Source organism: Euprymna scolopes, chromosome 12 (genome assembly GCF_053919585.1).
Source record: "Euprymna scolopes isolate OS-2025 chromosome 12, ASM5391958v1, whole genome shotgun sequence".
Lineage (NCBI taxonomy): Eukaryota > Metazoa > Mollusca > Cephalopoda > Sepiida > Sepiolidae > Euprymna > Euprymna scolopes.
The window spans coordinates 134,373,196-134,386,260 of record NC_136493.1 but is presented as its reverse complement, the minus strand read 5'-3'; the positions used below and the strand labels follow the sequence as shown (position 1 = coordinate 134,386,260).

Genomic DNA, 13,065 nt, shown 5'->3' with positions numbered 1-13,065 from the left:
AATGATAGATATAGCACAATGAAGATGTACTTCACTGAGATTATTTTCAATGAAACAGTGGAAATTCTGCCCTAGTAAAAGTTATTTTGTTGTTCACAATAAGTAACTCCTCTGTGTGGCGAAAATACTGTATATTATTTAATGATGGTTATTTTAAAAAAACTATTGGGCAAAAATCAATTTGTTGCAAATTGATTTTTCAGGGGAAATGATGTCTAAAAGACATCAATTACAAAATCTAATGGCAAAAGACAACCTAGTTGGTAAATATTATATGTTACTGACAAAAATACTTTGGATATTCATCGACAATATTTCTTTTTTTTTTCTTTATATATTCATTTGTAGCCTATTTGCGTTTAACCTATCTAATATCTAATAGAATTTTAATATTTAATAGAATTTTATGTTTAATAGCATTTTAATATTTAATAAAATTTGAATATTTAATAGAATTTTAATGTTTAAGAGAATTTTATTATTTAATAGAATTTTAATATTTAATAAGAGGTATGAGCCTTATTCCTAGCGAGGGATGGGAAACTAATTTTTTTTTTCAAATTTTATTAACCGTTGTTTTTTTTTTTTGTTGCACAGACTTAATGTTATATTTAAGGCTGATTTCCATCGAGGATGGCTAATTACAAAACAAAGACAAAACAATTTAAATCATATTTTAATCACCTACTTACAATGAGTTCTTTTCTGAGTTTTGTTCCGAAATGTTGATCTAATATTTATTTTTTATGGTTAAATCATTCTTTTATATATCTCTCCGAAAACGCTGGAACACGGATCCTGCTAGTATATATATATATATATATATATATATATATATATATATATATATATGTGTGTGTGTGTGTGTGTGTGTGTGTGTGTGTGTGTGTTTGAATGCAGCTGCTTTCTATTTTCTATTTTATAAAGTTTTCCATGTACTTCCCAAAATACTAAGAACACATTTTTTCCTTCTGTTGCAGGTATAAGTGTGACTAAGAAGGATAAATTCGTTTATATCGACAACAGTATGTTGGGTCTAAAAATAAAGTTTGATTTGGAATCGGCAGTCTACGTCACATTGATGAAATCAGAAAAGGGGAAAAATATCAAAGGCTTATGCGGCTCCTATAACGGAAATCCAAATGGTAAGGCATGTCCTTTTAATAGTCTGACCTTCATTCTTACGCTTGTGATTCGATATAGCAGTCATAAATGAGGAAATACTACAGGATAACATGGAAATTGGAATAAATTGATCTTCATTTGTATAAATTCAGAATATCTCTAAACAACGTCGATGTTTCTAATTCTCTCAATTCTCAAAATAATTAAAAATTCTTTTTTATATTAGAATATTCTCGAGTACATAATGGCATTTTCCTAAGACTGCATAATTTTATGTAGATATATCAACAGACATATGCAAATTTACACACACATAAACACACATGCACATAGAACTGCACGCCTGTGGAACTCTCTTCCTTTGGTCTGCTTCCCAAGTGATTACAATTTGATTGTATTCAAGTCCAATGTAAACAAACTCTTGATAAACAGTACCCCTATATAATCCAACTTACAAAAATCCCAATACCTATGTTAAAAACGTTATAATCGCATTGACTAATATATACCCATTAACCCTTATCCTCGAGTGGCCTCTGGGCCTTGATATATGGTGATTCCTTTGTTAATATATATATATATATATATATATATATATATATATATATATATATATATATATATATATATAAACGTTAGTCAGAGTCAGTACTATTAAGAAAAAAAACAATGACTCTTCTTTCGTTCAAAATAATTGTCCTTGTCAGCTAAATATTATTTGGTATATATATATATTTTACTTTAACTGCAACTCAACATTCACCATTAAATTGACGATTTATATCGGTTTCCCGGTATGCTGAAAACGATTATCACATTTAAATTTGTGTCAGAAAATAATTTTCTGGATATTAAAATCTTTGTTATCCAATATAATCCCTTATGTTTTCACTGACGGTCATGTTCTTCCCAACAGAACATGTATTAATGCGTATGCATGTTACAAAACACCCCACCCCATGTTAAGAATGGTGACACTCACTAAAATTCATTAAGTAATACATTGAAAAAAATGTCTTAATATCCAGAAAAGTACTTGTCTGCCCGAAATTTGAATGTAATATTCGTTTGCAGCAGACCCAAAAACCTACATCAATTGTTTTCTTAATTCAATTTATCACATTATATAATCAATTCTTAATGCTGCAATATTTTAAGTTATAAATTTATTATATTTTTTACTAGAATATCTTGTCCTTTTCTTTTCCAGTTTTAACAACTAGTTCTTTACTTTTCCCTGTTTAAGCTTAACCATATTACTTTTCATGCTCGCATTTTTCTATTGTAATAATTATAGAGATTTCTGTTGACTCCTTATTTTTACAGATGACTTTGTGACGCGACAAAACGAAAATGCTACAAGTGCTGAAGAATTTGGAAGTTCTTATCTTATTCAAGATAATCTTAAACCAGTTAGTTCCTTTCCATCATTATTTCATATATTGTTTTTCTTTCTTTTTTTTGTTCTAATTCAGTTTCGTGTTATTTCGATTATTTGGACTACCATTCCCATCTTACGTGTTATTTTCACAACGTTTCAATCGATGTAACCTCCGACCTCCATCAGGTGTATCTTGTCGAACTCGAAAATCTTTCCGTTGAACTCTAAAATCTGCACGGAATTTCAAACGGAACACATTATTTAACACACAAGGGTAGCATGCTCTCGTTCCGTCAGCCATGACCTGGTAGAAGTCCTAAGACATTCGCAATTTTAATTTGAGTATCGCCCGCACTGAGGATTGAACTTTTAACCTTCAGAAGAGTGTAACTTACTACTGATTCTTAGCAAGTACTTTATCCGTGCGGACAATTCTAGTATGTTTTTGGTGAGCCTTAAATCTGAAGAAGGTCGGAGTGTAGCATCACACTGTCAATAAACAATATGTTAAATTGATGTTGGGGCTTCTACAGTATGTGAACCGAATGCTGCTTCTGCCACTCACGTAATGTTTATCGCTTATATCATAATGTATTCGTTATAATCAGATCGTGCACGTACCTTTTCTTTCCTGTCTCGTGTCCGTATGCATGTGTTGCTTGCGTCTGTCCTATTGTCCTTGGGCCTATCCAAACAAATGACTTTATAACACGGTAATAAAATAGACGCACTTTGGATAAAGTGAGTTTATTTCAACATTCTCTCTGTCGAATACGCAGTACTAATTCTCACTAGTTCCACATCGGGGGGGGGGGGTCTCAAATTTTTTTTGTTTTTTTTTGTTTACACAGTGATCACCACTTATCAAGGCCCGGAAGCCACTCAGGGATAAGGGTTATTGCAAGTACATTACGTTAGTGTGGAGATTTGATGAAGTGTTTACTTAAGGGGGCGGTTCATTAGGAATTTGTTAACGTTGGACTTGAACACATCCAAGTTGTAGTCCGGTGGGAAGCAGGCAGACGGAACAGAGTTTCACAGGCGTGCAGTTCTAAGAAAGAAGCTTTGTTCATGGAATCCGCGTTTTTATTTAGGCAGGCACAGATAAAGAGTGGGGGAAATTTTTCACAGTGGATTCAGCTAGACGGGTGTTTTTCGTGAAAGATTGGCGAGGGGGGACTAGAGATTGGAGTTCAGACGAGCACCTGCTATGGAAATAACGATAAAACAAGGATAGGCTTGTAACGTCTCTTCTGTGGGAGAGAGGTTGCAGGGTAGAGAAAAGGGCATCCCCCACTAAGCCACGAAGTCTATTTTGTACTCTGTCAAGGCAGGATAGGCTGTTTTTAGCAGCTCCTGCCCAGATATGGCAACAGTATTCCATCCTTGGACGTATTTGGCTTTTATATAGATAGAGAATTGCATCAGTAGTGAGATATCTTCTGGAGCGGTAGAAGGATCCCACCATCTTTTCAGCGACCTTGGCAACAGACTTGATGTACGTGTTCCATTTCAGATCAGGAGTAAAGGTCAAACCTAGAAGCTTGTCAAAACACGGGGCCTCACCCAGACGAGAGCCATCCATCACAATTGATGCCAGATGGGGATCAGAGCGTTGATGATGTAAGGATAGGAGTTTGATTTTGGATGCATTAAAGGTAACCAGCCACATCTTCCCCCCCCCCTGAACCACGCGCTCGAGATCAGAGGAGAGAGAATCAGAGAGAGCTTTGTCATTTACAGCCTTTGATGTGTTGCCATAGATGGTCGTGTCATCAGCATAAATGTCAACGAATGATTTAAGTATGTGTTTAGGGAGGTCGTTGATGTAGATCAGGAAGAGAGTTGGGCCCAGAATTGACCGCTGAGCATTTATATTACAGGCCTCCGATTTTTGTCCATCTACCACTACTCTTATGAGCCTATCGGAGAGAAATGATTTAATGATTGAGAAAACATTTCCAGTTATACCGTAGCTGGAAATCTTGTGAAGTAGACCCTTATGCCATACCTTGTCGAAGGCCTTTGATATGTCAAGAGCAATTGCCCTAGAAAGGAAGCCTTTGTCAAGAGATTCACTAATCCTGTGGGATATAACCGTCAGCACATCTGCAGTAGATCTTGCAGAGCGGAAACCATATTATGTGTCACTAAGAAGGTTATTCCTGCTGAGGTGGTTGACTATTTCTCTATTTAATATGGATTCCAGCAACTTACTCATAACACACAGGAGACTTATTGGTCTGTACTGAGAGGGAGATGACTTATCACCTGAATTCTTAAATACAGGGCAAACTGATGAGGTCTTCCAGGGAGTCGGAAAGCACTTCTCCTTAAGGCAGCGCTTAAACAGTTTCGTAAGTATGGGAGCAAGTTCTGGTTAAAGCTTTTTTAACACTATAATTGGGATGCCATGAGGGCCAGTTGCTTTACTGGAATCTAGGTTCTTGATTAGTTTGGCGACCTCATGCACGGATATTTGTATGTTACCTAGCTTGTTCTGTGTTATAGGAGGAAATATGGAGAGTTGATGGCCTTCGTCGCATAGGGTAGAATTAGCTGCAAAGTTCTTGGCAAATAGTTTGGCCTTGTCTGACGCTGACGAGATGACCTCTGGTCCATTGATAATAGTTGGGATAGAACGCACATTTCTGTTCAGGATCATATTTGTTATTTGCCAAAACTGGTGGGAACCAAGCCGCTGATCAGCTACCTTGGATTTAACAGACTGGGCATATAGCTCTCTTGCATTTTTTATTACTCTTTTACAGTGGTTGCTAGCAGTCCTGACAGCAGCTTTAGTCTCAGTGCTTCTATTACGTTGGTAGCTATGGAAAAAGTGATTTCTGTGCGCGATAGCAGCAGCACATTCTGGGGAGAACCATGGCTGGCTGTTAGGTTTTTGTTGGAAATTTTTAGATTGTATGAATTGGTCTATGCCTACAGAAACAACTGCTGCACAAAACAGACTGATCTGTTCCCCTCGCTACCCTTAAACCGACTGATTAACTCTCTTTTTAAATCTCATTCTCCGACGTGAATCATGCCAATCTTGCCCAATTACCATCCTGCGAGTTTGCCCCAGAACAGGTTTGTTCACACGCGTTTACCTTTCTGGCGTGACCACATGTCCTTTCCTTGTCACTCAGCAGTCAGGTGCTCACGATATATTTTTAGACTGGAAATAACCGTCGAAACTAACAATGGGCACCGTTACTCAATTTTATCTATACGTGTTGCATAGCTGGAATCTGTACATACATGTGTCTTGTATGCGCGTAGGCTTGTGTATCATCTAGTGGTATAAAGTTCCTCTTTTCTTGTACGTATGGCTTGTGTCTCTTTATGTGTTGTATAGATGACCTACACATATATGTCATACGAGGCGCCTTCAATAAGTTTCCAGACATTTTGTACAGGCATTTAAAATTGTTGTAGACTCTTGGAAATTCAGTATGTTATTGCTATACATCATATGAGATGACTGCCCAAATTTTATGAGTTTCAGTTCAAATGAACAGCTACAACAGGAACTGGAATACACCCTTCTAAAACCTGATTGTCATAGCTGGTGAATTTCCCAAATGAAATTTAGACATGAGGATACTTTAGAAGAAGGATAAGCAATAAAATTCTGTTGTAGACTTGGAAAAATGCTACAGAAACGCATGGAATGCTTCAGACTGCTTTTGGACCATCTTTCATGAATCGAGCATTAGTTTTTGAGTGGCATAAGAGATTCAAGGAAGGCATGGAGTCTGTTAGGTATGATTACAGGTGTGGGAAGAGTAAGGAAGTCAGAACACCAGAACTGATTGGCCAAATAAAGAATTTCATGGATAAGAACCATCATGTGTCTGTAGAGACAATAAGTGCACAGTTTGGTGTCAGTGTGGGAACTATACACAAAATTATTCGCAAGGAATTGAAGATGTGGAAGATTTGTGCAAAGTTTATCACAAAGATGTCCAGAAAGATCAGAAAGAGAGACGTTTTCATGACAGTGGGGAGATGGTCAAGCCGATCAATTCAGATCCCGCAGTTCTTGATTTTGTTCTGACCTGCGATGAAAGCTGGATCTACTGCTATGATCAAGAGATTAAAAGACAGAGTTCCCAGTGAAAGCATGCTGACTCTCCCAGATACAAGAAGGCCAGAAAGAGCAAACCTACCCAGAAACTTATGATGATGCTTTTTTTTAACAGCATGGAAATGGTTTACATGCACTGGGCTCCCACTGGACAGACAGTCAACAAAGAATACTATGTTACGGTTTTAAGGGAGTTCATGAAGAGATTCCGTCGGAAGAGGACAGCGCTCTTCAAATCGGGTCAGTGGCATTTCCACCAGGACAATACACCAGTCCACAACTCCATCCTTGTCACAGACTATTTGACAAAGATGGGCGTCAAGCTGTTCTTCACCCTCCTTATAGTTCGGATCTTGCTCCCTGTGACTTTTAGTTATATCCCTAACCTCAAAGTAAACCTTAGAGGCTGTCATTATGACACAATTGAGATGAAAGAGGCAGTGACGAGGGCGACTGACATGCTCACACTATAGGACTTCTATGGGATTTTCCAGAAGTTGTTGGAACGATGCAACAAGTGCGTTGCAGTCGGAGGAGATTACTTCGAAGGGGATGTGTGTACTATCAATAAAAGTGCCCATACAAAAAAGTCTGGAAGCATATTGAAAAGGATCCTCGTATATAAAGCGTTCATCTAAATAACGTGCATGTTCATAGCTAGGGAAGTAGGTGTACACACACACACACACACACACACACACACACACACACACGCACACACACACACACACACACACACATATATATATATATATATATATATATATATATATATATATATATATATATATACACACAATCAAACAGTTCATAAACATAACTTTTTGTATAATTCTCGGCGGTTGTTTTTGTCGTGAAATACGGTAATTGAAGATACTTTCCTTCAAGAAAACCCATAACAAAAAGTTATACTTTTATATGGTCTTTATTCATTTTTATGGATGATCCCTTTTCTCGAAGTCGTCATACTGCGTATCTACATTTTTTCTGGTGTGTCCATTAGAATGCTTCCGTCGACTTCCCCATTCGTTCTCTCCAACTCATTAGCTCGAAACTCACTGACTAACTCTAATGAACTAATTGCGTGTATTTTTTTTAAAACTATCTCGTTACGTCATTGACTCCACGTGACCAAAGACACAACTCGGATGATCCAACGTTCGTCACGTATTTTATTTATGTTAGTTAACATTCTTTTCACCAAGTTAACATTTCTGGGAATTATTTTAATATAAATAAATTTATCTTTAAATATTTATTTCCATTTAATACTCTTTTTTTGTTTGTATTTATAAATATTAATAACAATCATAATAATAATCGTTCAGATAATTTGGCGTTGCCCGGACCAACTATGTAACATGTGTACTAGCTATAAACTGTCCGCCGGTCTACGTAGGCTCCATTATACAACAGAAAGTTACACCAGACGAAACGTTGTCCGAATATTAAACGCAAGATGAACAATCCAAATAATACGAATATATCTCTCGTCATCTAAAAAATTTAGGTCTTTGTCTTTTTTACGTTTATTCTTTTTAGCTAAACTAGATTTAAATGAAAGAAAGCGTTGTTCAGAAATAATATCGGTGTTTGTTAAGGTATATTTAAATATATCGCTTTAAGCAAAAACAATATCCCGTACTTAATTGTCAGATCGAAAATAGTAATATATCCCAAAAATTACGAAAATTAATCGCGTAGAACAACTGCTATTGTGTTTTGAGTAAAAAAAAAAAAAAAAAAGTCTGTGCTGTTTCTTATTTTATCTTTCCAAGTCACACACACACATAAATATTTATTAACATACGGGTGTTTCTAAAAATTAATTTGCATTGGCATTACCGCATTCACCCGCACCAAATCTCTTGGGGCCAAAAAGAAGAATTCTTGAAAGGCCGGCACTATAAAAAAACACTCTCCTCACCAAAAAAATATGAAATTTGGACAAATTAGGGCTCGATAAAAAAAAGTCTTATTTCTGCCAGTTTCTGGAGCCTCTTTAAAATATAAAATGGCCAAAAAGAACTTCTTGCGCGTGCGCGCTCTCTGGCGATATATATATATATATATATATATATATATATATATATATTAGAAATGGTAATTAATAAAATCTGAAGAACAGAAGAAAGTGCTCAATACTGTTGTAGAGCAAATATGCGTTTTATTTTTTATTACCGTATCTTTCTGTTAAGTTACATTATTGTTTCAGCTACCCGTTTTTTGGCCGTCTGTAGCTTCCTCAGACTTTTACAAAAAGTAAAGTCTGAGGAAGCTACAGACGGCCAAAAAAAAACCCAGCTGTCTTTAAATATGTCTTTGCGTAGCGATGCTGGAACGTATGGTCGCAGTTTGTTTGTGCTTGTGTCACACACAACTTTTGTGTGGCTGGTAGGGTTGGTAATTGTCACTAGATTCAATGAAGTTGGATTATTCTGCAGGAGATTTTGTAAATGTCCATCCTTCTGTTGTTCTTTAGACAAGGTGTCGACGTCAGTTGCCGGCTGCAACAGGAAGGAATTAATTCCCCGCGATAAGGTGTCTGCTGGGATGTTGTCTGCTCCCTTGATGTGCCGGATATCCGATGTCAATTGAAGGATATAATCCATCTGGCGAATCTCTCTGGGAGAATATTTGTCCGAGGAAGACTGTAAAGCGCCTAACAGGGGTTTGTGGTCCGTGAGGATATGGAACTGCTGACTTTCCAAGAGCTGCCGGAAATGGCGTATCGCGGAGAATGCAGCTAGCAACTCTCTGGAAAATGTACTATAGCGTTTCTCAGTCTCTGTTAATTTTTTTGAGAAAAAGAAAATGGGTTTCCAGTCCGCATCACATTTTTGTTGTAGGACCGCTCCAATTCCAATTGTGGATGCATCCACTGCTAGGCACAGCTCCTGGTTGGGTTAGATGTGAGACAATTTTGCAGTCTCCTGCAACATAGCCTTGATCTTGTTGAATGCTTCTACCGCGTGCTCTGAAAATACAATGTCACACTTCCTCACATTTGTCAACAAACTTGTCAATGGTAAAAGTACTTGTGCACAGTGAGGTAAGAACCTACGATAAAAGTTTATCAGCCCCAAGAATTGACGCAGCTGCCTCATTGTGGCGGGGATAGGGAAATTTTGAATGGACTTGACCATCTCTGGTGATGGGGATATTCCCCCCTCTGAAATATGGTGTCCTAAAAAAATTACTTCGGATTGACCAAAAGCACATTTTAATGGGTTTAGGACTATCCCATATTGCTTCAAACGTTCGAAGACCTGTTGCACATGACCGATGTGTTCCTTTCTAGTTTGGCTAGCAATAAGTACATCGTCAATATATGCACAGACGAATGGCAAATCTGACAACACCTGGTCTATGAACCGTTGGAATGTTTGTGCTGCATTCCGCAACCCAAAAGGAACTCGCATGAACTCGAACATCCCGAATGGGGTGATGATAGCCGTTTTAGGAATGTGTTCGGGCTCCACCGGTATTTGGTGATATGCTCGAATTAAATCCAATTTTGTAAAAAAAACGGTTATTTTGAGCCACTGCTGTCACGTCCTGGACATGTGGTACTGGGTATCTATCTGGTTTAGTGACTGCATTCAGTGCTCTGTAGTCCCCACATGCCCGCCATGTGTTAACACCTTTGTTGACAAGATGAAGAGGTCAAGCCCATTCGCTCTTTGAAGGGCGAACTATGCCTAACTTCATCATTTGCTGAAATTCAGCCTTGGCCGATGTTACCTTTTCTGGTGCTAAGCGCCTAGCTTTGCTATGAACGGGCGGACCATTTGTTTCGATATAGTGTGTGGTGGAGTGTGGCAAAACGTCCCTATGGAAAGAAGGCACTGAAATTGAAGGGTATTCCTTCAAGAGACTCAGAAAATCGTTATCCTGGTTTGCATGTGCCACTGCTGGACACAATGGAGTACCAGTCCTAACTACCCCACACGCTGTGAGATGCGTTTCTGGATCTTTCAGACACTGGCCTGTTATATCCACCACCAAACCGAACGCCTGTAAAAAATCCGTACCTAAAATAGCACTGTCTACATCCGCCACTATAAAAATGTGGGTAAATGTTCTCTGCAGGCCTAAATTAAGGTCCATACACTTCTCCCCATATGTGTGTATTAACGAGCCATTCACAGCTCGTAGTGTGAATTTACAGGGAGGGGATTTCTTGTCGGCTGCAGTCGCAGGAATGAGAAACACCTGTGCCCCGCTGTCCACCAAAAAGGACGTACCTGAGTTTTTGTCCACCACATACAATAGGCGGCCTGAACAAGATGAACCGACAGTTGATGCCGCATTCTTCTGTCGGTTTAAGCTTTTCCCGACTTCTTGTCACTACAAGGTGGGATACAGGAATTTGCCTTCTCCCCAAATCTCTTGTGCTTCCAGCAAATGGTCCTATCCTGCCTCCGTTCTCTGGAGTGGCTGCGCCCCCACCCCCGCCTTTGCTTATTTTCGAGGGTAAGTCTCGCGATGTCCTCCGCCATTTTGTTCATGCGAGCTTCCAATCTGGTCTGTCCCTCCATTAGTTTGGAGAGTAGCTCGTCTTTCTCCGATGTCTGAACGCCAGCCACCGTTAACGACCGTGTCGACATTATATCGGCAATATGGTCGGCTATCTCAGCCACTCGTTCCACTCGTTCCACTGGCATAGATTCATCTTGTGCGGCTATTACCACCTTATACTCGGTTGGTATGCGCTTTAGGAAGATGTGTTTGACAATATTATTGTCCATTGTCCCTTCAGCCAACTTCTGCAGGCGCTTTAGAAACTGTGACGGCGTGCTATCCCCCATCGTTTCCTGTTCTAATAATTGTGAGATTCGCCTGTGTGCTGAAACTGACACAGCAGTTGTCACTCTTTATCGTAGGGTGTCATATGGTTTCTCCGTGGGAGGAGATATAATTAGGTCTCTCACCTCGACGATAACATCCTGAGGTAATATAGTCGCCACATGGCAAAACTTTTCAGTCTGTCCTGATATCGTTTTCTGCCGAAAATATAAATCTAGCTGTGCGAAAAACAAAGCAGGGTCATTCCATACATCCGTTGGAATCAGACTGAATGTGGGCGACGCCATTTCACATTTATTTATGATTTTTATTATTATTATTATTATTATTTATAGACAAAGTGTGACGTAGTGTTCACATCAGCCAATCACGAGACTGGCGCCGCGTGCAAATTGAAGAAGACGCGGTCGGCCATATTTGTTGTGCGAGAAAAATGTGAATATCCCAATGAAAGGGTAACGATACTTGTATAAAATAAATCTCGGCACAAAAACGTAACTAGTCATTATTTTTTTTATTTTTTTATTTTTAACTTACGTACGTAAATGTTTTGTTTATTTATTTTTAACTACTCTGACGCCGGGATTCATGTTATGGATTATTTTTATTTAAAAATAAACTTTAATTTTACGCATTTTCCTTTTGTTATTAAAACATAAAAAAAACGTTGCTTTGCGTATTTTATGTTGCTAGTTGGGGTCACCACTGTTGGTACGGGTTTAGGTTCTTCCAAGTCCCAAAACTACCGACCAGCTTTAATAATTACTAAACGTACAACAAGTATAAACAACAAGAATTTATTAACAAACATGAAAACATGACAGCACTGCAATTCAGAACATTAAGGTAAAAAGATTACTCACTTCAATAGTGGGGTTTACGGGAGGAGTGAGGACTGTATTCTAGAGTTGTACTCTGTCTGTCCAACATTGTCTTTTTTGGAGAAGAACTTTTTGCGTCCGTGCCTCATGTGTACGGACTCTCCTCTTCTTTTTTCAAGGGACCTCACTCCTTACCCTACACCGGTAATCCGGTGCTCTTATTTATTCCCCTACATGTTTAATATTTTTGGTTCTCCATAATCAGATGACCTGAAGGTTTCATCGACTTGAGTAGTTAATCAATTGAACGTTTCTGCTTGTTCATTTTAAATGATATCATGCTAAAATATTTCATTTCAGTGCGTTCCTTCTGTCGTATTGACAATGAACTGTCAATCCGAAGCAAAAAAACAGTCAGTCACGAAGCAATGTAATTATCTGAAGAGTTCCAAGTTCAGCGCCTGTCATTCAAAGGTTGTATATCTTTTTTTGTTGTTACCTAATCTAATTTATAAAACTCACTATGTCTGTCTGTCTGTCTGTCTCTATATTTTCAAAGTCTATCTCTCCCGAAAATAAGCGCCAGGCGCCTCAAATGATTGGATTTTTTACTGACCGTTTTTAGGGAGGGGAAGGGCAAAATCAATCCCAGCGTGTATACAGTCTCGTAAATGTAGATTTGCGGTATATTGATGTAAGGTAACTAGATGGTGTTTTTGTTAGTAATATACCAAGGAAAGCTATGAACGAGTTAAACTCTCTTTCATAAGCATACTGTAATACGGGATGCATTTTATCGAGTGTGGACAAAAAAAAATGTACCCCCCCCAAAAAAAAAC

General features: G+C 38.2%; 1 protein-coding gene across 1 annotated transcript in view; it reads left to right on the top strand.

The window, feature by feature from the left end:
* The window catches only part of LOC145291107 (uncharacterized), a 416,667-nt gene that overhangs the window by 72,827 nt on the left and 330,775 nt on the right, over window positions 1-13,065 (top strand). Inside the window, exons 7-9 of the mRNA XM_080136623.1 lie at window positions 981-1,145; window positions 2,452-2,537; window positions 12,587-12,700. Of these exons, the coding sequence (XP_079992749.1) occupies window positions 981-1,145; window positions 2,452-2,537; window positions 12,587-12,700 (365 nt within the window). The remainder of the gene's footprint in view (window positions 1-980; window positions 1,146-2,451; window positions 2,538-12,586; window positions 12,701-13,065) is intronic.